At 34.7% G+C, this 25623-nt stretch overlaps 1 protein-coding gene across 1 annotated transcript in view; it reads right to left on the bottom strand.

Annotated features, from left to right (window-relative positions):
* The window catches only part of USP34 (ubiquitin specific peptidase 34), a 141648-nt gene that overhangs the window by 19255 nt on the left and 96770 nt on the right, over positions 1 to 25623 (bottom strand). The window contains exons 43-66 of the mRNA XM_075147751.1: positions 21848 to 22011; positions 20196 to 20261; positions 17664 to 17810; positions 17519 to 17575; positions 17344 to 17421; positions 16511 to 16605; positions 15320 to 15492; positions 14568 to 14721; positions 12972 to 13050; positions 11398 to 11451; positions 11207 to 11302; positions 9537 to 9601; positions 9365 to 9440; positions 9216 to 9263; positions 8426 to 8491; positions 6828 to 6908; positions 5518 to 5603; positions 4147 to 4315; positions 3988 to 4062; positions 3270 to 3421; positions 2803 to 2851; positions 2595 to 2699; positions 2427 to 2471; positions 898 to 1002 (exon numbers count right to left, since the gene is read on the bottom strand). Coding sequence (XP_075003852.1) covers positions 898 to 1002; positions 2427 to 2471; positions 2595 to 2699; positions 2803 to 2851; positions 3270 to 3421; positions 3988 to 4062; positions 4147 to 4315; positions 5518 to 5603; positions 6828 to 6908; positions 8426 to 8491; positions 9216 to 9263; positions 9365 to 9440; positions 9537 to 9601; positions 11207 to 11302; positions 11398 to 11451; positions 12972 to 13050; positions 14568 to 14721; positions 15320 to 15492; positions 16511 to 16605; positions 17344 to 17421; positions 17519 to 17575; positions 17664 to 17810; positions 20196 to 20261; positions 21848 to 22011 — 2285 coding nt within the window. The remainder of the gene's footprint in view (positions 1 to 897; positions 1003 to 2426; positions 2472 to 2594; positions 2700 to 2802; positions 2852 to 3269; positions 3422 to 3987; positions 4063 to 4146; positions 4316 to 5517; positions 5604 to 6827; positions 6909 to 8425; positions 8492 to 9215; positions 9264 to 9364; positions 9441 to 9536; positions 9602 to 11206; positions 11303 to 11397; positions 11452 to 12971; positions 13051 to 14567; positions 14722 to 15319; positions 15493 to 16510; positions 16606 to 17343; positions 17422 to 17518; positions 17576 to 17663; positions 17811 to 20195; positions 20262 to 21847; positions 22012 to 25623) is intronic.

Below are 25623 nucleotides of genomic sequence, written 5' to 3'. Positions count from 1 at the left end.
CCAGATTACCTAGTGGTTCCTATCCTATAACTGCTCCTAATCAGGAGCAAAATACTTTTGAACAGCAATCCATATTCTATCCCACAGTGCTTCAGTGCGATTGTGTTTTACCAGAGGTCTCAATTCTGCACAGTAATGATCTTTTACAACCGCCAGCCCCAGGTTTTAAAGAGCATTAAAGGGAATGAATGTTCAACAGCTTGTCCTCAGCAGTCTTCAGGCTGGACACACTGTTCTTGGTCATAAAGATGTTAAATTGTACTGGGAACGCAAAGAGCAGTTAGTTGAAGTGAAAGCTTTAATTCCTAATCTATTGCTCAGATCAAGGAATTTATCCCTGTGACAACTTGGTTAAAAAGTCTCTTTCTCACTTTAGAAATGCAAGCAAGAATGGTCCTGCACCACAGCAATTATCCACTGGATTCAATTTAGTACTATTTTATGGTTAAAAATGTTAATGAATATTTTACAGAGTACAAACAAATATTCAAAGAACCAGTACACAGGGTTTTTTGGTCCATTAACAAACAATGCGCCTTGAAACATTTTACAGTCCTTGCAAAAGGATAACGGAGAAAAATAAGTGGAATTGGCCTAGAAGAAGCATTCTAGACCCTCATTACAAATCAATTAATTTCTCATTAAACTAAAATTTAAAGTTAAACTGAAATACCAGTTAATCAGAATGCTGTTAAAATAATGTTAAAAGTTAGAGCAGAACTTTTAAATGTCTATTAGCTGTTGCTGTTGATTTGGAAGAGAAATGGTCATAAAAAAAAAAGAAAATAATGAATTGATGCAGCAAGGATGACAATTAGATGTAAAACCCTTTCACAGACATAAAAGAATGAACAAGAGAAGGACAATTTAGCTTCCGTTTTCTTTTACATGTTGTACCTCCCATATCCTCTGCAGAATGTAAGAAGCAAAGGGTGGCATTCCTGGAGGTCCACCAGCAAATTCCATTAGCATGGTCAGCAATTTGAAAAAAGGATTGGCTGCCTGTAATGCATAAAAATAAAAATATCCATTTTGATCTCTTTCATTTCATCCACTAATTTTTTTAGAGACTTTAAAAAAAAACCCAAACATTTGCATGAAAATATATTTCTATGAACTTCTGACATGAACATTTATATTACTTTTAATCCCTGATTATTTAATCTGTAACTAATCCGCATATATATATCTTAATTCTACTGTATTCACATATGAATACAGGAGAATTAAGCCACTTTTTATAGCTAGTGCAAGGCAACATGATTGTGCTAGATAGGATCAGTCTAGTAGAACTATATAGTTACAAGGAAATAACAGTACACATTGTCCGACACAGTCGGACGTTATTCTGAATGGGGAGGGTGGGGGGTGGCGGAAATCAAGCTGTACAGTCTTGAAGAATTCACCAATTTATCCTGCTTTACATACCTAGAAGATTTCACTATCTCAGAGAAGCTATTATTTTTATGTATTTGCATAACACGTAACACGAATCCTGAAAAGTTTATCCAAAAGCATCACATTTTGAGGGTTTACACTGATCATTATTATTGGCATACTGTTTTCCTCTGAAACCACCAACATTTCTACTCTAACATGAATTTTTTTTTTTTTTTTAAAGTTTGCTAAGACTCGCCCAGCTTTTAACAATGCTTCAATAAAGTGGTTACTATTATTATTATATATTTTGCACCTCACCAAAAATGCCTCTGGTGCATGTGTATATGTGCAAAGCAAAAAAAGCATAAAAATGTAGCAAATGTTAGCATGACAGGAGGGAAGTAGACTGTCATCTGATAGTGCCCATTCTATCACACAAAGCAAAGCTGTCATGAGAATGATTTAGCATGTGCTTCTTTGCCAACCATGATCATGTCTCCTCTGCTTGACATGCCCTCAATTTTTCCTGATTATTTTTTCTTTTCTGACAGCAGTATACAAGAATGTCCTTGTGTGAGCATACGCTTCTCCACTCTGTATATATTTTTCATGTGGAATCCATTTGGAACTCTCAGTATTTTTGTTATTACCAGGGCAGGAATTTATTCTGACTGAGAAATGTGTTTGCATGCACAGAACTGCAAAATAGTGCCCCAAAACTTGAACAACCAGACGATAATTACATATCTCCACTTATTCTAGCATACACGTTTTATCGTTACCAATTTTTTTTTTAATTCATATGGGTGGAGAATCTAGAAATATGTTATTTGGCTTTGAATAAAACTTTCATCTTAAACTGCATACCAGATTTCTGCTTTAGAAAACTTAATATACAGTGCAGTTAGACTTCATTTAATGTCACAAAAACTTCCATGGATCATCTTCCATGCAAGATTTTTGATTAGCAAAGGATTATTTAAGTAATTTAAAACAGAAAAATATTAATACAAATTATTTAATATACAGGTAGTATGTTTACATACCTCAGGAGTCAACTTTGCTATAGATGTGAAAAGCATGGACACAATCTTAAAAACAAAACAAACAAAACTCACTTAGACTTGTGCTTATTCAGTTAAAATAATAAAAATCACCCCATTACACTTATTAGATAAGACTTTCAACAAATAGCTATAGTTTCTGATACTTACATGTTCTGCGAGTCGATTATTGTACCGACACAAACTGAAAATGAGATTGCAAGTTTGCCTGATGTTGATACCATCACGGATATGTTGAAACAAAAAAGGAAAACCCTGCAACAAATAATAAGATATTAGTACACTGTCTACAATTACATATGTACACACACACGTGCATTTTTTTTGAGGCTTATACAGTCATAGTTAAATGAATTACCTTCCCTCCGGTTAATGCTGCCATGTCATTTTGTGACAAAGTCAAGTGCCTAAAATACAAAAAAACCTTTATCATTTTACTTCAGAGATTATTAAGTAAGGTTAAGGAGAAATACACAACTGTGAGTGCTAGTTTGTATTCTTAGGTATCAGAATATACAAGAGAAAATAAAGGTATTGACATAAAACTGATAAAAAATAATAAATATTTTGTACTTAGACCAAATAAAAAGAGAAATCCAAATGTGTGCAACTAAACATGTTCAAGGGTTTACCCTGAGTCTTTTATTTGGTCAACAATGACAAAACATTTATCCTTTAAATGGTTAAAAATATAATGGGCCCACATATAAGCTCATTTATGCTGTTAAAAAAGCCCACAGAAACCACCCCAAACCCATGAAATCTCCAATTCCTTTCTGAACTAGCTTAGATTAGAATTTACGTTGGTTTTTCAGAAGCTCTTGCCTTTCTGAGCGAGACTGTTCAACTAGAAGAGCAATCAGGGCAATCATCTTTTCAAGTGCAGCAGGCCTGTATTTTTCTTCTGCTAAAGAAAGTATATCTTCCTCTTCCTCCTCTTCCTCCCCTTCTTCCTCAGAAAGGACTTCAACCTGTGGCTGAAGGGGGGAAAAAAAAAAGATACCTTCAATGTGGACATTTTGTGCCTTAATTTCAAAGAGCCTGTAAACGGTTTTGCATACGTTCTGTCTTTTATTCAAGACAACTTAATAAACTTGCAAGAATCAAACCAGGTAAATATCTAATCACTTGTTTTTCATGTGGAAGCGTTCATTTTGCATGAACTAAATTGTGTTTACAAACGCAAAAGCTAGGTTGGTTGAAGTCACTACATAGCCTGATATGGTGGTCTATTTAATAAAAAAAGGAAGTAAATTTAAAAGCTTAAGTTGTACAATAGGAGTAAGCAATCAATTGTTACCATTAATAACATGATAAGGGCAACTTTAATTGCTTCTACTTAATATCTATTTCTATAATAAATAGAAATAGCCAATTCAGCATCTTTTCAAAATATTATATTCACTTAAACATTGAAAAAAATTCTATGAGTGAAGCAATTTTAATTTAACAGCTGAAAGACGGTTCAAGAGACACAGCACTAACGATCACATATGTAAAATATGAAAGACTAGTTCTTGTTATACAAGATATTCAAACTTACATTTTCAGGTCCTTTAGTTCCCATGTAGAAATGGACCATTGTAGATATGGCTTGCAGTGAAAGCAAGAACTGGCTCTGAAATATGTGGATATTGAATTACTTGAAAATACATACATGCATGTACATACCTAATTCCCAAAACTACAAGGCTATACTCACTTCCTCTTCTCCCATTTTGGCAAATTCGTAAAGAAAGGCAAAGTATTCTGTGAGATGTTTACTGTGAGGCTTAACACCATGCTCCATAATTGACAAGAGTGTCTTCACAAAGCGCGTTACACAAGAGCGACTGCCGATGTCTTCCACAGGACCATCCATGTCATCCGAACTGAAAACAAAATCCAACTTAGATATTTCACACAATACATGGAACATAAAATCATCTTGAACCAGCCAAAAAAAAAAAATTTCAGAAAAACTTACGGTCTTCTACTCTGTCCTACTATCATACTCAGATCTCTAACACTTTCTCTTACGCCAAATAGCCTAGATAACAACATGGCTTAAAGTAAGGTAGCATCTGTCACTCAAAATGTTGAAAGGTTAATAAAATTAGTATTCTCAGCCAGGAAAAGAATTCTTAAAAAAACAGTATTAGGGGGTCTCCTACTAAAAATCATCTTCTTGATTTGCATGTCAAATTTCCTCAGTTTCAAGAAAGGACGCTGTTATAGCTAATTTTACTGTGGAACTAAGGAAAGGCAGTCTCCTAAACACATATACAGGATCCTGACAAGGCAGAAAACATGCACTTTCAACCTTATTCATCTACTGAAAGTTGGATCTTATCACTGAACAAAACAAGTTACAGAGTCTTTTAAAGTAAGGCTTCCAGAGAAAATTAAATTATATTTTTTGCCATGAAAACTGTATCTTCATGTCCTGAATTTTGTTATGGCAGTATAGTTATTACAAACTCTGCCATTTTTGCTCTGGAAAAAAGTTATTATCAGGATCACAAGCTTAACCCAAGAGATGAAAGAAAAAACAGTTTCTTCTTCTCCTCATTGTGTATCAAAAAGAATAAATATTTCATAACTGGAGACAAAGTGACAGTTTTCTGGATCATTAGCAGAACAAAACAGAATCCAATAGTCTTTTTTTCTACTTTTTGTCAAAAACTGTGATTTAGCTCTATGTCACAGGACTAGACTCTCACCTCCAACCTCTTTTAGTGGATGTACAAATTAAAATTTGCACCTATATGCCTCTGGATCCAATGTACAATCGGATTCTCATGTATAAGTAGCGAGATTTACACTTGCAGCATACTACTGGCAGTGAAAAGAAAGACTATGCTGAAAATCTAGTCTAAGGTAACAAATGTTTCAAACAATGAATCTTTAGACACTGGCTTTTCCAACCACAATAATATTTTTAAATAAATCAGAGCATTTTGGGTAGAATAATAAAGAACAATTAAAACGGTACTATTTTAGGTTTACAAGACCATTTTGAATAATTCATTAAACAAAAGTGGTTGCTGTAACGCATGTAATAAATAGAAGTTTTCAGGTGTTATTATTTTACCAGTCTTCCATTCCCGGCTGGAGATAAAGATGTGCATGCACTGGCCTCAGTCTCTGTATCACATGAATACACAAACGCTGGAACATCTGTAAATGCATGAGTAAATGAACTCCACATGTTCATTCTTTTACATATATGTCAATACATATTTTCTAAGCAAAGAATATTCTGTCTCCAAGTACCACTTCCAGCTCTATGTGATTCAAAGTTAAAGCTGAGATTGAGACGCCCACATTCCATTAGTGTACTGACACATCGTATTTTAACAGAATAGTCAAACCTGGTTTTTATAAACAGATCTGATGGAGGAACCCTAAAAACAACTTTTAATTTTGGTGTGCACTGTACACTACTGAAACATGACTTAAGACTGCTACTCATAAACATTTTTTCTTCTTTCTCTATTTTCTGAAATGTTTAGATATTTTTGGCAAGAATTTTTTTATTTTGCCTCTGGCGATAAGAATTTATGTGAAAATTTTAAGGAAATTCCTTCCAGTAATTTTTAATTTGTAAAACATTCATCAAGGATTAGAGCTTTGCCTAAGATGTTGCATAGAGTTTTCCCATTAAATATATTCCTTTAATGATGTGTTGCATACAGGAGCTATGTATGGTTCTATATGGAAATATTACTTTAATAATCAGAAACCCAATGGAAGGATTCAGGAGAGAGAAAGTAATTGCTAAAGTTTTTACCTAAACAACTTGCAAAGAAAGTATACTTACAAGTGAAACTATTATTAATATTTGTGTTTGTGAATATCCAAATACTACTAATATAGAGGTTTTTTTTCAATTTTAAATATTTCCAGAAAAGGGTATTAACAAAACTTTGTGGCATAATATTGTAAAATTAAATCTACCCACAAAAAACCCACAAATGCACAAGTTTAGAATTGAAGCTTTGAGGAGTATTGAACGTACATTATTTTATTCTTTTTTATTTTCTGAATGTGTATCTTGACGCATTATTGTTGAACCAATTCAGAAAAAAACATTTTTTATGTAAAGTGTTCAAATTTGTAGAGATCATAAGGGAGTTGTAGAAACCTTAATTTGCACCTATTGTGACATTTTGTGATCCTAACTGTACAACTATAGCACTGTATTAATATCGATTTTGTTTCAAACAACAATAATGCTCCCATGGCCAAATATATTCTCTAAATCATACACAAGAATGGAAAAGAATAAGGGAATTACAGGTATTAATAACTTTCAGAATCATTGTATGTGTCGTAATAATTGTCCATTTCTGTTCGTGGGTCAAGTAGTCACCTGACTTATAAAGGAACATTTTTTCTTACCTGTCTCACAATCTGATTGGGACACTTTATTAGAATCTGCATTGGCCACCAATCATCATCAGCCATACGATCCAAAAACCACTGCAGAAGATACATACTGTGTTAGTTTTGTTCCAAACTTGTTCTAGTCCAATCTTCTTTTTGCATGATATTAAAGTCTGAAGAGAAATTGATGTTACTATTATTAAGGAATAAGCAAGTTTTAATCCAAGGGAAATCTAAACGTCTTCTGTGCATGAGAAGAAAGGAATAAAGATCAATAGCAGTGGACATCAATATAAATTTATATCCAGTATCTTCTTATCCCTGTGTTCTGCATGCCATTATCTGGAAGGACATGCTTATCCTGAAAAGTCATGTCAACAGAATAAAAAACGATGCTTACAATAAAGCATAAGCTGAAGAGTCTTGTAGAACAGGGATAGGCTTAAACAAGAACATAGTTCCTGAATTAGATCCCTTTTGTGTTTTAACATGTGGAAAAGCCTTACTACCTCCAGACAGAAAAGGTATAAAAATAACAGAGAATGATTCATCCAAAGTTAGACTCAGCAAATAATACAGCTGAGTATTCTGACTCCCAGAATTTTGTTTTAGTCACAAGGAAAGACAGTTTAAAATAAAGAATCCAAGTTGTTCTTCCTTTTATTGTAATTGTACCTGAGTATTCTTTATTATATTAAATGTCTTCACTCGTTTTAGGTATCTTAGGACTACAGCATACTAACGAAACTGTATCCCCCAAATACTGAATGTTACATAACAATTTAACAGCCTAGAATCAATTTATAAAAAAACAATGAATTTAATTCATTTCTACTGAATAAGGTCTAATGCAGGATACAGTATGTATTGGGGTCCTCATACATTTAAACTATCACAGAAAGTCTATCACAAACTTTCCTTCAGTATCTCAGAATTGTTTTCACCAACACCACAGTGAATTCTTTGTCTATGGTTTCTCAGTCCCTCTCCACTTTGTTCCAGACTCCCTTCAGGCAGTGTCCTGAAAAATTTTATATAAAAAACATTCCTCCATTTTTTTTTTCCTTCTAGGAGTTTTCAGCCTTTCTACACATTAGGTTCAAGATCCTCAGCTTCACAAGCAAGGCACTATATGAATTTGTTTTCAGCTAAGTCTGACATTAGCTGGTCTTACTCCCTTTCTAAGCTTCATTGCACCGCAGCCTTTTATCTCACTGCGCTCTTCCCTTGGATTCAACTCCAGTCCCTGCCATTCTAGTCCTTAAACATTAGTCTGTCTTTCCATTTCTCTTGTGCAATTTCATTTAAACACCTCTTAATTACACAAATTCGTATGTAATAATCAAATAAAGAGGTTGTGACACTGTGTGTCTTCTATTCTAGCGACAAAATTATTTTGGCCTGTGGTCTCACCACAGGCTTCTGAAAATAAAAGTCAAGTCATTCCCCAGAATCTGCAGCATTCAGAGAGGATGAATTTCATCTCATAGTGCACAAATATGCCAAATACAGTAGTTCATAGTCCAAAATATTCCAGGGATACGAACCTCCAGGAAAGTTAAACAATATATAGAAAGTTGGTTTGTACTTTGCTGAGTTCCTAAGTCACTTACTTCACAAGCTGCCTGACTGTTATTAAACTGTTTTGTTAACAGTTCAATCCACTGAAGCATTGTAGGCTGTAAAAAGAAATACAGAAAAAACTATAACTTAAAATAAGAAATTGCAACTTAACCTTTAAACACTTCTAAATGATCAGTTAGAACACTGAATCTTAAGAATATAGTTACAAGCACTAAATGCTTTATAAACTAGTATGTTGCACCTACACAAAAATAACACGCGTTGAAACTAATGCAACTACCTACACGTTTGGACTAATTATCCAATTACACATTATTACATATTCTTACTAATCCCAGACAATCTAGAATTATGCCACCACAGATGAGAAAGTAGTAAAATCTGACTCAGAATAAAGATGTTTCAGATAGAATAGAACTTTCTTGCTGTTCATACTAGTATTCGTAAGTTAAAAATTCATGAGCACAACTGTTGCTCAGTAGTAGACACTCCCCCCTACATCAGACTTTAACAAGTGCTTGTTAAGATCCGAATCATCCAGGAATTTTCAAATGAAAAGAACACAAGATCTGTTGTTCCTGATGCATTGCTGAGGCAAAGTAGGCTAAAGCCAGAACCTGCATTTTTTTTCCATTGTGCAGTGCTTACTTCTCTTCATTCTTTAAATGTGTTAAATGACGCTCTTTAAACATTAACTTTGTATCATCTATGGTACTTAATACATCTCAAAATCACACTTTTAATATGAACAAGTACAGACATACTTTTTCACTATATTCATGCAGTTACTTAATGAGAATTTACAAGAAAATAGAATACCTTTTCCTTTGAATGAATAAATGTCTCTAGTACAAAGGAAGTGCTTAACTGGAAAAAAAAATATTGCACCATTAATTATAGAATGTCTGAATTAAAATGTAAACACAGTAAAATTTAAAATAAGCATGATATACTTTTGAAGTACTTACCTTTGCTGTCATCAGGGAAACCGCTTTTGGGTCTGGTAGTGTGCTTGGGATGCTACTACACAACTGCCACATAAACCTAGAGTCAGTAATTGTATTTGTTAATTAAAACAAATAATGAAAATCTGCAAGAAGAAAAGATGCACTAATACTACATTTTTAAAGAAAAACTTACCCAAAATATGTATGTTCAAAAATATTCTTGTCTTGAAGAAACTGCATGTTATCATGCCATATCCACTGAAGAAAAAATGCTAACATCAGATACAAGAAAGTTTATTCCACCACATAAGCATGATTTTAAGAATACTTAAACGCTTGCCATGGCTACGAAAACAAAACTTTTTCTTACGAAAAATTATTTCTGGAAACATTTTCTTTATTTTAAATGATTGGCTCAAAGTCATTTTACTCACACTACAGCAAATATTAGTTTTGCCTGCTGTATGACTGCAGAACAGAGCTCAGAACCTTCTCCTCTTTCTGTGATCTCATTTTTGCAACTTAATTACTCACATTTTTAGGCTGAAATTTTGAGAACTGGTCCAACACATGAAAAAAGAACCACAGCTTTAAGACCATATTTTGACGTCTTTAAATAATAACTTAAAAAAAAATCAAAAAACTCTCTAAACACATAGTTTCACTAATTGAGATCAGTTAGACTTTCCAGCAGCCTAGCTAGGTATGTCTAAAGGTTGAAGTTCTGACCCAAAGCCTGACGAGCTCTCTGAACTTTTGATAAATTCTTAAAGAGTAAGATTTGACCCTCCATCATTAACCAGAAGAGGATTTCATGCCAGGTCCTCCTGTTCCTCTCTCCAAAATGTTTTTGACAAAGTCTGTTTATAGCATTTTTCATGTAAAAATAGTTTAAAAGTTTAACTATGATAAAATCTATTATTATTTTTAAGAGTGAGAAGGATAAAAAGCACCATCTGATTTGCTGGCTAGGGATGAAGAGTCTTTTTAAGTTAAGAACCTAACATGTGACAGATGATAAAGCAATAATTCTAGCCAGAGGGAGCAGGGAAAGTGCCTTTTCAGGTGATAAAAAGGGAGAAAAATGTTTTACAAATCCCATATTGGGGAAACATCTAGCACAGTGAGATCCCTGGTGAAATACTCTGTGCTGCCTTTTCCAGTTCCTTAGACCATACGTGGCTTAAATAGTATCTTTATATAAATAGCCAAGTATCTTAAGAGCAGCCCTCATCACTGAAGAGAACAGGGAGATGTAGCTGTTACTGGTTTTTGCTTCCTCTACCCCTTTTACTAACACCTGGGCTACTCTATGACTATGGGGAGGAAGGGATCCTTCTCTGACTGATGCTCCCCATCGTAAGCACAAATAGTCACAATCTTATATTGCTTTCACTTAGAATGTCACAACCCACTAGCAAAAGTGCAAACAGCTGGAACTATTCCCGTACTCTGTGCCCCCTCAAAGCAATAAGTTGCTGAGGAACGGAAGGATGAAAAAAATGGTGGTTAATGAGAATACTTCCTGTAATATTACAACTGTTCAGAAAATGTTGCTAAGCTCTCACAAAAAACCAAACAAACAGTGCTTTACCATTTTTTACAAATATGAAGCAGAATGATTCAGATATCCGAATTTAAAAATACAGGACAGAATGAAAAAACATCTAAAATTTACATACAGTGGAAATCTTAATTTACTTCCTATCAAACAACATTCTTCTAAGGAAGACAGCTAAATGAAAGGATTTTCATCTTACTGATTTAAATTATATTTGGTTTCCTAAGTTTATTCAGGTTCCTGATTTGTTTAGGATTTTCTATAGTATTTTAAAATTGGTGTTAAAACAAATCAACTTGTACCTCCAGCAATTCTGACGAAACATCAAATTTGTAGTCTTTGCCATTTTCCTCCTCTGGTTCCATCCGTTTATAAAACAGCATGTAAGCACTGTGCGTCTTTAAGAAAAAAACATCTGTATAATTTTTGCTTTGAGAGATAAATCATGACAGTAAAAATATAATCACATAACAAGTGTTTGGAAAAGAAATACCTTTTCAAAGGAGAAGTCCATAAATTTATCAGTAACAGAATCGTAAGTTTTTGTCTGTCAAGAAGAAAGTAAAACCATTAGTTACAAGCTTTTTTAATGGTCTGGTTATTGACAGTTTGAGATAAATGTGCAAGTGAACTATTTCAGGACATTTGCAGAGAGGCTGCTGACAATTTATCTCCTGCTCAAAGTAGCGTTCTTTCTTTTTTTCTTCTACAGTGGCCTATTCTGATTTTTCAAAGTTGCTATGCAATATTGTGACCTATATCTCATGCAATTCCCCGTCTCATCCATCTCATTGACACCTCTTCTTTTTGGGCACCTAAAGGTATTTTATCTATTTGCCAAACAAAATGATTTTTTGTTTTATTTCTGCATATTCTTTTTATCAGACAAGAGGATTTTTCTTATTCACAGGACTGTTTTAGTAAGATACTGCATTATTAATAATGTGGTTTATATCATGATGTATAATAATAACAAATGATCAATTCAAGCATAACGAGAGAACGTTTGAGTGTCGTTCAACAGTTATTTGTATTAATACTGTGTCAAAATATTCAGACATGTCGAAGGGTGGTGGGCTGATCCAAAAGACAAAGTTGATACTGTATTTAAAAGCCTTGCACTACTGAAAGCAAACAAACATCAATTTAAGAAATTTTATCTTCTTACAGTAAAAAGAACAAGCAAAACTATTTAAGCCTGTAGATCCATTAGCTTGAAAATCGCTTACTAATATCAGAGCGTCGGCTTTTCTGCTGAACAACAGCATAAGCTGAACACAGATCTGACACGTTTCTAGTTCAGTTCTGCCACCAATGAAAAAGGATCTCACTGTAAGAAGTTCACAGACCAGAATCTGGAAATTACTGACATAAGGCATAGACAAAGATCAAAAAGCCCTGTTTTTCCAGAATAGGCATAAGCTTGAAGTAATTATTCCTTCAGTCAACAGTCTGAGCAACAAAGCCATCCAAGTGAGGGATTCCTAAATCAGTTGCATACTCACTTTTTTATAAGCAAATAAATTATATGATGATAAAAAGCAGATATAGAGAAAAAACACCTCTTCTTTGGAGGGAGACTTCACTAATTAATTTTGATTCATTAGTAATACGCTATACTTCTGACACCTGTCATTTAAAACCCTGTAAAAATATTTAATTTGTGAATATAAATCCAGATAATATGATGGTTGGTACAGGAGAAATTAAGACCCTTCTCCTTTATCCGCTTAACTTCTATTCTACAGAAAGTGTAGAAAAACTAGAGAGCTTGCATCACCAGCTTGGAAGCATTCACTCTGCCAAGTCTTTCATCCCCCAAAGGAGGGGGAGACCCTTTGAAGAGATGAATGGTGGAACACCTATGTATGTGAACATAAGATAAAATATCACCTGCACAACAAAGGTGTCAAAAGTTTAATAAAACCCAGCTAACACTTCTAATTGTTTCATATACATTCACAACAGATGGCAGACCAAAAGTAAACACTATGGAATCCTTCACGAAAGTCTTGAGAACAGATACTGTAATGGTTGAACATGACGAAAATAAAAGTCATAACTTACAGTCATTTCTCCACCAAAACATTCTGAAGCAAGCTGGGCAGAATCAAATGGTTTTACTTCAGCATCATTGAAAAGATACCTGTAAAACAGTAAGCTTTTGAAGCAAATGCTGTTTGTCTCTAAGGGCAAATAAAGTATAACAAGCACACTTAAAACCATTCTTTAGATTTAAGAATTCCTATTAATTTCTAATATCGTGTTTGAATCACAGCAAACTGAAAACTGATCCTACAAGTGACTCTGTTTCAATAAGATCGGGAAGTCAGCATTTCAACAATCCTTGGTTTTTCTTTTAATCAAGACACACATTACTTTCCCCATTTTTCCAGCCTGACTCTGGTACAGATAGGTTCTAAGGCAGCCAAGAAGATTTGCCTTTTCCTTTTCAAATTGAGTGAAATGGAAATAAAAATTTAAAAAAGGAGAAAGAACCATTCCATATAATAGCAGAACTCAAACTGGAAGGGGACAGAGAAAACTGGTACGCTGTTATGGATTCCCTTTGGAGTAGGGATTGGGCCACTGGTTGGAACCATTTAAAAAATGCTCCAGCTAGCTCTTCAAGAGAACAGGAATAGAGGAAATCTTGTCTCCTATTCCATGGCCTCAGCTGAGAATCTGAGATATGACATGCAGAAATGACTGGGAGAGAGCATTCCCTGCTTTCCTATGTCAGCTAGCAAGACCTTCCCTTATTTCCATGCCCGTGCCTCATCCCCTTCCCAGGCAACCTTCCCTAACTTTTTGTCCCTCTTCACAACCACGATATGTCCAATGTATGCAGAAGTTTCCAAATTAGAAGTGGAATGTCATAGGTAAAAAAAAAAAAAAATTATTATTATTTAAAAAAGAAAATACTACATTGCATTTATTCATCTTTCTATCACTTATGTCTAAGAAGATACTGTATCTTTTTTTAATCTTTGAAAAGAAGCGACAGAAAAATAAATGCTTTCAAATATTCCAGTACGTCACTATAAATTGCATCTAGGAGGAGCTGGCCAATAGGAAAAGATCACCAGCTAGATGAACTAAAAAATGAAATGTGAAAACAATTCCACATATAAAAAGCACAGTAAGAACAGATTTAGATAACCTAGGTATTATAACCATTTCTGCCACACAGGATGCAACAACTTTAAAGCAAATAAAAATTCAAATTGTTTTTTCACTGAAAGCGGACAAAATGAAAAGGACCGAATTCCACAATCATAAATGTAGCTGTATACTCAGTCAAAGATAACAACCAGATTTTATGAAGGACAGTCTATTAAATTTTACCATTCATTTGTACAGATAAAATAGTCATTGATATTCAGGCCAAGAAACAAGCGTTGGCTGTACTGTGAGACTAGCATGGCATTCTCCTGCTGCCCATGTCCAAGGCACTCCACAACTATTACACACACAACAGCTACAACAAACAAACTTGTATGGTAATAAATTAATATACCTACACCTATCCAACATCTTGTGCTTTTGAGGGAACCTACAGCACATATCTCCTATACAACTGCATCTGACAAATGTTTTTGTTATTTAAGTCTTAGTTATTTAAACGTAAGGAATTATAAATTTTTTTTTTGCTTAACTCACCATTTGTTGTTTTTGTAAGCATGGGGATTGACTATATCTCTAATAAAACTGTAGTAATGTCCACCATCTGCTGTTCCTGTATGAACCGTTACGCCTATCAGATCATATTCATAACTTTCAGTTTCTTTCAAATATTCACCATCTTCCTTAAAACCTGAAATAATTTAATACAATATTTAATCAGTTATTTCCTAAACACCTGAACTTTAATATTACACATTTCTTGTAGTGGCACTTAAATTTTTCTCTTTTTGGCACTCCACAATTATGACAGCCAGAAACTCCATGCCCAGAACAAGCAGCATAGATCCCCACTCTTGTTAAACAGTTACAGCTTTTTTTACAAAGCATCACTACTGAAGACATCAGGACTAATAACTAAATTATTCCAAGTTAGCACATCTTATTTATGATGGCAGTTAGTCAGCCATTTGCTGAAGTTCAAGTATTACCCTGCAAAATCAAAATAGGCCAGTGACAAACTGTATGTAACTATTTGTAATTTCTCTCATACTTTAAAAACAAATTTAAGAATAATTCGAATTGAACAGTATATGAAAACAAAAATAATTGGCTGGTTTTCTCATATTAAATAAAATGTGTGACTTTGGGAATATAGGTTGATTAAAACTTATGTTTCATTTTATTGTCTTAAAAAGAAAATCACTAACTGTTTGCATATGTTATGTACACAGAAAGTGGTACACAGATGAAAGAGACAAAGCCTGTTGAATTCATTTTATGAGGCATACCTTCTTTTCTGTCATTTTTTCCCATGAGGAAATCTTCAGTGTAAGGTGTCATATCCAAACGTAAAGGGAATGAAAAATGCGTATTGACTTTCTCCTTCATCATGGTTACCATATTAAATGTATATCTCATTGTGTTGAAGCTTAAGATACGAGGTAGTTTCTTAAAACATGCCCTGAAGGATTAAAAGTAATCGTGATTTACGAAAGCTTAGTGGCTTGAATTGTATTTTCACAAAGATTTTCAACACATTTATTTCAAACGTAAAATTGGAAATCTGTTGCGAAGTCACATAAATATAAAATTCAACTATCATAATGCCCTAGAGCAGAACAGGGCAGTCTAACTTGCCGGCAAAAAGGTCAAATTTAGCCTAACGAACACTTCCATTTAGCCTGTCATCGTGCCTTGGAAGAAACATCAAATTTGCTCATATGGCATGAATGACAGTTTTCTAAAATGATGTTGTAAAATGAGTCATGAAGGAATTTAAGAATGCAAATCCCCGCGTTAGATGGAGTTACTATCTTGTAACGGACAAGTTTCAATGCAGAACATATTTTGTAATAAAACTCATAAACTTCACAATAATGATTTTAAAGTAGGTTACTCTTTCACCCATGTCATTTATAACAGCTACAAAAACAACTATGAGGTTTTTCATCTCTAACAAAGAAATTGGTTAGTTGCAATATAAAGACAATATAAAATTTTTAGTTAGCTTTCTCTTTATTAGCAGACTTTTTAAAATATAGAAACATTTTTAAAACTACTAATTTTCATTAAGAAATTTGGGGTTATGTATGAAGCCTAAGCAACTATTCTGCATAATGAATAACACAAGTACTGAACAAACTCTGAAAGAATTTGATCTTTTAAAACCCAGAAAAGTTACAGATTTCAAAAGGTATAATTTCTACAAATTTCTTTTTATTTACGTTAAAAAAAGGTCATGAACATGTTACTGTCTAGGTGATCTTTTGCTGAGATACCTTGTATTTTTTGTTTTGGAAATGAGATTTCTTAGTTATGTGCTCATTTGCACAGGGACCACATCCTCATAGGCCCACAGAGTAGCAAACTAAATGAAACCACAGTCCTGTTTCATCTAAAGGATTACTCCAATTCAAATAGTAATTTCAGTGATTTACTAAAAAGAAACATTAGGAATGTTTAGGTGTTCTTAATCATACCTTTTTTCAGCCCGCACTTTCTTCCCACAATGAGAACATGTATACATGTTGTCACCTTCCAAGGTATCTTTAATAGTTACTTCATCAAGAGATTCCTACATATAATAAACAAACAAACAAAAAAGGAGCTTACATTTATCTTAGATATTTATACTTTGTGCTTGCATGGCCTGCTTTACAAACCCCTCTCTTTCAATCTTACAGTAAGTTTAATTAACATTTCCGTAAGTTATGAAAGTAAGGTGGTCAAAGGAAGCAAAAAGTTTGCAAAAAGAGCATGTACCTGAACTAAGAGAGAAGTTTGACAGGAAAATCAGTTCCTAACCCAAACACAAAATTAAGGAACCAATTCAGAAAAATAGTACTCAATACTCCAGGCTGTCCCAAAGAATTCAAGTGCTTTAAATTAAAATTCCAAGTGTGGGCGTTAATAGCTGTCTAAAAAACTCAAAAACCTGAAAATTATTTAGGTTTAAGTCTTAAATTAATAAGCAATAGTACATGTATATATCAAATCTTCTGACACTTACAATTCTCTCATACAAAACACGGCCATAGCATTTTTAAGAAACAGACAGGAGAAAGTGATTACTGCCTGTAAGAGTCTTTGGTCAATTCCAAATGGCACCAGCTGATAGCATGTTGCATTGAACAGATGAAACAGTTTGACCAAATTACCTAGTAATATCAAAACTAGATGTAATTCTGATAATGTTGAAATAGATACAGAAAGCATCAACATATTCAACAGGGTATGGTACAGTCTTTTATACTTTACTGCACCCATTTATAATTGTGATCTATGCTACATGTCTCAGCGTGGCATTACTTACATAAATATTCTTCATATCTGCCACCTGGCATCTTACTGTATAGAACTCTTCAGCAGTCTGACTTACATGCTCACAGTCCTAAAATCACAGCAACGAAAGAGAAAAGCAATGAAATAACTGGTTTGAGAAGTTAAAAAAAATCATGAAAAGATAAGGATAGGGAAAGAATACTTACCAAAGAAACAACATTGTTTGTGATAACACCTCCAAACAAACTTTTCACTGTATTTTTCTGTGAATGAATTAATAAATTCTGTCAAGGAGATTTGAGCAAATCCGTAAGTTTTCAAGCTCCCTTTTGTTCCCTCTTAATAACTCACCAGTTCTGGAGACATTTCTTCTATTTTTGTTATTAGGTCAGTGAAGAATTCGGTCATATCTTTCTGCTCTCCAGTGTTCAGTGGCTGCTTATCCATGGTATAGGTTTTACAGAAAGGCCTTGGATTGTATGCCTTACATTCACTTTCCTTTAGGTAAAAAAATCAAGCAAACCCAATCAACGCAAATCCTTATATTTTTAAGTTACACAGATATATTGAACATACATATATGAATGTCTATTTAAAAATGGACATATTTTTACCCACAATATCTCCATATGCCTATTAGGCAATGAAGTTGTTTAAGTGCTTAAATGCTTCTGATGAAATGTAAAGCCGTTTTTAACTAACTGATTATCATTATTATGATATTCATTATTAAAATATAATTAGTACAATATTATTAAATAATATTTAATAAATACTTAAGAAAATGAATCATTAAAATAAAAGAACTTGGCTGAAGATGTGACACATCCAGTTTCAGCATATCTGTTCAGATACAAAATATAGTATGAGGAACATCAGCCTGTATTTATGCATTTCTGGACATTACTGACTTAAATCTTGACAAGTACTTAATTCTCATTCAGACTTCTCTATGGTATAAAACTGTATCATCTAGTTCTCCACTGCATGTGTTCAGTCAGAGAAAAGAATTTGCTGTATAAAGCAATTCTTTAGAATACATCCCCCATTCCACTGCCTTGCACACTGGGAATGCAGAACTTATTTACAGCAGAAGGAACTTGGTTCTTGGAAACAACAGTACACATACTATTTTCTTTTAAGGATGTGTGGCAAGATGGTGCTTCCTGTAAATATTACCTTTTTTGAAATAACGTCTTTCTTCGAGATTATAATAATGGTAGATCTTCATATGATTTTATGTTCCTATATTATTTTATGCTTATGTAAATACCTAGATTTTTTTTTTCTGTGATTCATGGCAGGAACTACACGCCTAAATTCCTTTCCTCTATTTGTCTTCAAAGTGGTTATGAATTTCTTTCACAAAAGCCAGTGCCAAGAACAAAAATACTCAGCCCTCCTCAGTCTTCTTTTTTCGTTTTTTTACTATTTCAGAAATGCTTCACTATTTTAACAACAGTGAAGACCTGGGAACTGCCTCAATTTTGTTACTCAGGCTCTGGAATTTCAAAATTTTTAGTTGCTTTTTAATGCTTTATTTCAACAGATTTACCTTTGAAACACTGGAGCAAGGAAAATGCAATGAACAAAAATAATATATTTTATTTTATCACCAGGGAAACTGGGGCAAACAAACTGTTCCATGATTAAACAAAGAATCAAGCTCAGAACCCTCTATCTCAAGGTCTATGTGAAACAAGATGAATGACAATGGTGTTGGACAGACACTCATGGCAGGATATTTGTTAAAAAGAAAAAATAATTTATTGGGATCTTGCCATGGTGCTCACATATGGAATCAAAACAACCCAACCGGACAGCCAGTCGGTGTTTGGTGGTGATGGAAGTCTGTGGCTAGGGCCCTTGCAGTGGTATCTTCAGTTAAACCTGAAGAGAATCCCCAAATCACCATTTTGCTAATTTTTTGTAATCCAGCTGGTAACAGTCCTATGTGACCTCGCCAGCATCTGTGTAATTCATTACTATTGATTCACCTTAACTACGTACAAAGTATCTCTTAAATATCTTAAAACGCTGTCCTATGTGGTCATTTCTGCACGAACAGTTTCTATCGACCATTTACAAAAGTCAATTTGGAAATTGGACTAGACACAGCAGAGGCAATAGTAGAACTGTCCCAGATTCCTACCTGGAGGGCTCCTGTAACCATCAGTCAAATACTTCATGGGGAAGGTACAGTCAATTACCCAGTTTCAAATTGGTCCATTGTCTCAAGCCGCTCCATTACTGCATCCAAGGAGATGCCTGGCCAGGGAACTCCTGGACCACTCAGAGATTTAGCAATGTAAGTGTACAGGGGTTCCATACGGGGCACAGCCCCGATATCCAGCTACATCACGACTGTAACAAGTTCATACTTATAACTCACTTGTAACTGAAGTTCCATAGCTAAGGTAAACATCCTGTGTTCACCTGAGCATTAATGTGCTGGGGGTAAAAAGTTTAAATAAATGAAGAATGCCCAGACTGTGGCATCTGAGCCTGACATTCCCATATATTCACCTCACAAACATTTTTTTAAGAACGCACTTAGTGTGTTAGACAATCACTAACATTTGAGAGCTGGTGCTTGCTCATTATAGTTGGTGCCCAATATTAAACCCTATCTTAGATTAGGAGTTACACTGCCTCTTCATGAAAACTATTATGCCAATGTTTGCTTAACTGATTTGCTGAATAACAGCTTTTAAGTGGGTAAAAACTATTTCAGTTAAGACACTCATTCACAAAACTTAGGCACAACAGACTTAAGCTGCCAAGAATTTACATATAGAACGGTAACTACATTTTTCTTGCTTTTTTCTTTTTTTTTTTTTAGGAAAATAGGATACTTTATAAAATATCCTCTTTCACACCTACCATTAAGTATGTAAACATTTTCTGGAGTTCTAGTAGAGTGGTCTTGTGTTTCATATCTTCTGAATACTAAAAGAAATTCATAAAAGAAGACTTTATCTTTTTGCTTATAACTTTCCAAAAACAGCCCTTAAAAAGATGAAACAATCATCCTTCTAAATAAAAACCCAACCACTTTATTATGGACAATTAAGAAAAATGATTGTGTACAAGGACACACAGCACACTATTTTACACTTACATATAAAGCACTATCTACTCGTTTTTTGGCACGTCAACATTAAACCTAAGTCAAAAAGTAACTCTATTTTCTAAAAATTTACTGCAGCTAGGAGCTTTTGGGAAGGTATTACAAAACACTGTAGTAATTTTGGAATTATTTTTTTCAATTCATAGATGTTGTGGGAGTTCTGATCAACCCTCTTTATAATGCACTTCATGTGCAGACCAGCAGCTTCCCTCTTTTATATTATTTTTTATTTTTATTTTATAAATGGCTAATTCTAGATGAAGTTAAGTGACAACTACCAATAACTTAATGATAACAAAAAATGATGAGATCATTGCCAGTTAGGATGTTTCACACATCATATATGCCCTGTTGATGTCAGGGACCAAAACAAAGCTTTCTCTTTTACAATAAATAGCTACAAGTAATAATGATATATTTCTGAAAGTTAAGCAATGTATAATAATTTACAGGACTTGCTGTACTTCTGGTAGCATAAGATACATGCTCCGGGACTTTACAAACATTCAAGAATGGCATTTATTCTAACAAAATGACAAATTAGGAGTTAAGAAACACCAGACAATTCACATAAAACCAAACCTGAATAGATCTAGTTGATAGCAACAGAAATACAAGTTTGAGAACACATTTTATTACAATGCCACCTTAAGAACCTATTACATTACAAATACATTTTAAAAAAAAAATCTCTTCACTTTAGACATTAGCAAAATAATCCAACTGAACTGTCCCGGTTTCGGCTGGGATAGGGTTAAATTTCTTCCTAGTGCTGTGTTTTGGATTTAGTATGAGAAGAATGTTGATAACACACTGATGTTTTCAGTTGTTGCTAAGTGCCCTCCTAGTCCAAGGACGGCTCCCATGCCTACTGACTGAGCTAGGTACACAAGATGGGAGGGAACATAATCAGGACAGCCAGCCCAGCTGGCTAATGGGGTATTCCATACCATGTGACGTCATGCTCAGTATATGAATGGTAGGCATGATCCAGGAAGTACCGATCGCTACTTGGTTATCGGTCAGCGCGAGTGGTGAGCAATTGCATTGTGCATCACTCATTTTGTATATTCTATCATTATTTATTATCACTGTTTTCCCTTTTCTGTTCTATTAAACTGTCTTTATCTCAACCCACGAGTTTTTCTCACTCTTACCCTTCCGATTCTCTCCCCGTCCCACTGGGGGGGGGGGCGGGGGGAGTGAGTGAGCAGCTGCGTGGTATTTGGCTGCCTGCCAGGTTAAACCACAACAGGAACAAAAAGCAAACTAAAGTCCTGAAGAAATATTCTTGATCAAGAAATAAGTCTTAAAAGTAAGTCTATACTTTATCAGCATTTGCGCTGATGCTAAATTTAAACTTCTACAAAAATCCACACAAGGAACCTAAGACCCCAAAGCATACCTTTGCAGTAAAGATTGCTTGTCTGGCCTCTGGTATCATGTACAGTTGCTGAATAGTGGATGCCAAGTAACAGGTCGCTCCAAGATTAGTTAGACCCACAAATCTACATTCAGCGCGAACATCATCGTGTGGCCAATAATCCCACTTGTAAGGTGCATGGGAAGCTGGAAAATAATATGAATCACACAGGCAGAAAAAAATCAATTCAAAGTACAATTTAATAAGACATAAATACAATTAGAAGCTTTATGCTTACATTAATAAAACGCATCCTGTTTATGCATTCTACATTTAGACATAAGCCAGACTGTGCCTGCTCTTTAAGAAAATGCACTATAGGTACATCAGGAAAATCACTTGATACAGCAGCGAGCCTTTCTAGATGCGACACTACTTTGGGCTGCAAGTGATTTGCTATGCTCTCCAAAGCGTTATTCATGGCAAACATCATCTCTTACACTTGTTCTAGTGGGAGTATTACACATAGTAATGGTCTTCCAGCCTCCACCTTTAAACCAAAGTTTGGTAAAACCACATGTTTTCATCATCAAGAGCATCCATAAATTCTAAACATTGGCTGCTATGTGTTTTTATACTTAAGAAAGGTTTTTTTATAATACAAGCCAACCACAGCTCTCTCACAACACTTGCACTGCCTAAACCACTGAGAACACACTTGTAACTGATAACATACAACACTTACAAGCTCCCAAACGTACACCAGTCATTCCCCCAGCACAAAAATTACTTGTAATTCCTACTACCCATTCCCGTGCACCCCTATGTCACACTGAAAGAAAGCAAAGCAGTCTCTGCACCCAGAGACTCAAGTTAAGAAGCTTTCCCTTCACATCACAAAACACAGATTTGGTATCAGGGATAACCACACATGAAGCGAGACCTTTCTTTTCAGAAAAGAAGCTGGATTCAGAATGACAGCTACTATAATGGATGTCAGGCTAGCAAAAGATGTTTTTGACTGGTACAAAAGATGGATAGATGCTTATCACAGATAAGACACAAAAGTGCAGTGAAATAAAGTGCTTGGCTATACACAAGCTTGAGTAAACTCGGGAACAGTTTTTATAGGAAGAGAAAGAATGGTTTTTATTGCACTTCAAAGCTATATATACCAAAGGAATCTGCAGTCTACAAGAAAAATAGGGGTAAGCGAGAAGTGAATTGCCTAGAGAATCAGATTGAAAAGACATTTTTTTCTTCCTGTAAGTTTTCTATTCCTCTATATTTCATACCAGATGTAGCCATCTATTTCTTAAGCAGCATGGGCAGTAGGCCCATGGGCAGTAGACAAGCTAGGCAAGTCTGACAGACTCTTCTTAATAAGCCTTGTTCTGATATGGCTGCCAAGAAATCGGAAGAATGGGAAAGCTCTCCTCATCTGCCAGTCAAGAAGATGGTAACCAGACTAGACAATCACCATTTGTAAGTGATTAGTACTGCTTCTAGACACTGACAGGCTTCTCTTTCTAGCATCCCACGCAGGAGAATGGAATGGGGAATTAATCATTTGAGCTGCAGAGGCAACTAGATGACACGAGCACTAAATTACAGAGGAACTAACCCAGTGTCCAAAGAAATTCACCGCAGCCTATTTTCCTTGGTATGCAAGAAGCTTGACACAAAAACTTTCAATGCATCTAGCTTTGCTATTCATTCCCAAGGATACCATTCTCCAAAAAGGTAGTGTGTCCTACAAATAATTCAGCACCTCTATTGAAGTATGTGTTCAGATATATAGAAAAAAAAGCAAAAAAGTAGTCTGGATTTATTTTACAATCCACAAAAGCTATGTGGGTTCAGGATTTAAATTTTAAATCCTTAATTATTTTGTCAAAGATTAAAGGCTCATTAAGGATTCTTCTCAATTCATACCACCGGCTGTAAATTCAGGAAACTATCTGGCATCCGCTGAACAGATCCTCACATCTTCAGAGACCAGACCCACGAGACATTCTGTTGCACAACAAATAATTGTTGTAATCTTTATTTTGGCATTGTCATCAAAACAACTATTAGCCCTGCAGCTTCATGTAGGGAAGGAAAGAGTTTTAATTCTCCTGTTTCAACAAATCTCAGTAGCGTGACCTCATGTTACCTGGTTACATTGCGCTGATCGGCCAGTTGAAACAAAGCTCTCCTCCATGTTTAACCTCCTAAAGAAAGTAATTAGCATGGCAGAATACCACAAAATTCCCTCCCTTAACTGAAATCCTTAAATTGCAACATCTTAATTCACTCCTGATGTAAGGACTCAGCATCTATCACTCTGCTTATAGCTCATCAAGTTGTAATTACAAAGAAATGAGATGACTTCTTTATACTTCATGAGAACAGTTGGAAGTATTCTTCCTCCTACTTCAATCTGACAAAGAGCTTTCAGAAATTTGACAAGGAATTTCGCAGGAAGATCCTGTTTTCTCCACCCTGGGATTTTTAAGCGACTGTCTTCATTTTCATAATAAAAGCTCTCCTTCTTTCATATGGATCTTAAAGAGAAAGGTAAATTTGAGCCTCATTTATGTCTATCTCCTTTATTCCTCACTATCGTTATAGAAAGCAGCCTTTTCTCAGGAAGAGATAGGGAAACTTGTAGGCAAACTTGCAATATTCACACTCTATTTTAAGCAAGATAAAACTGAATTTCTTCCTCTTCAAATGACCATGCATTTCTCTATATTCCACCTTCTGATCATGCTTCTGCTCCAAACATAACATCAGACACTATCTTTAACTTCCCGGAAAGCAAAGCAGCTGGTCTTGTTTCCCTCCTTTGAACTGAACGTTTTTATTAGTCTTGGTCTTTAAAGAAAGCAAAACTCCAAAACACTGCAAGAAATTTTATGAACAACAGAGGGTATCTAAATCCTCTCTTCAGTAAGATCAGAGTCTGCATTAATTGTTAGCTCTCCCTGTTGAGAAAAGCGAAGAGAAAAGTCAGCTGACATCAGCTACTCAGTAGTTCATTTCCTACGGTATCACTTGCTGAAAATGCACGAAGGCATGCAGCCCTATATCTTCAGTTAAAAAAACTACATCTGTGAAGTAGAAAAAAGCACACAAGTCATCCCCTTCTTCCATCCATCAATGAAGGGAGCTACATTAGTGGAAACTTTAAAGAAAAATGCTGCTGCAGTTAAAACTTTACTACAACTACTTTACATTATTCACACCAGTAGAAGTATACAGTTGTACATTTTAATAGGACTGCCAGAATAGACTCTTAGTAACATAATTTTCAATTAGAACCCTACATATTTTTCTTTTGTCCCACGGAAAATATACTAGATATCCTTTAATAAGATGTTTTCTTTTTGAAAATTTTACTTTATTTTGCTGCATTAAATTAAAGCCATCTCTTAAGAGCATCCTGGCTTCAATCAGTTAGGAATGTGAGAAAAAATGGTCGAAGAGCAGAGACAGCAATTGGTGAGACTAGAGGACAACAACTGTACAAGTGGCAGCACCAAAAATTTCTCCAATGAACCACAAAACTAAAACGTTAAAACCAAAGACAGGATGGAAATTGATAATATTTTCCTTAATGTTTCTCCTAAGAAGAACAGAAAGACAGGCCTAAGACTAAGATTTTTAAAGACTAGTAAGATTAGAGAGATAAGTAATGTGGGAAAATCCAGTTTTAAGAATCTTTGGATCACATCAATGGAATAACAAGACTTTAAACAAATGAGGTATCAGAAGTCCTGTGCCAGTTGCACATCAGAAAGAGACAATGGCTCTCTGCTAGTTGTAATAAA

Source organism: Calonectris borealis, chromosome 3, assembly GCF_964195595.1.
Source record: "Calonectris borealis chromosome 3, bCalBor7.hap1.2, whole genome shotgun sequence".
NCBI classification, from domain to species: Eukaryota; Metazoa; Chordata; class Aves; order Procellariiformes; family Procellariidae; genus Calonectris; species Calonectris borealis.
This window is presented reverse-complemented; position numbering and strand designations above follow the sequence as displayed.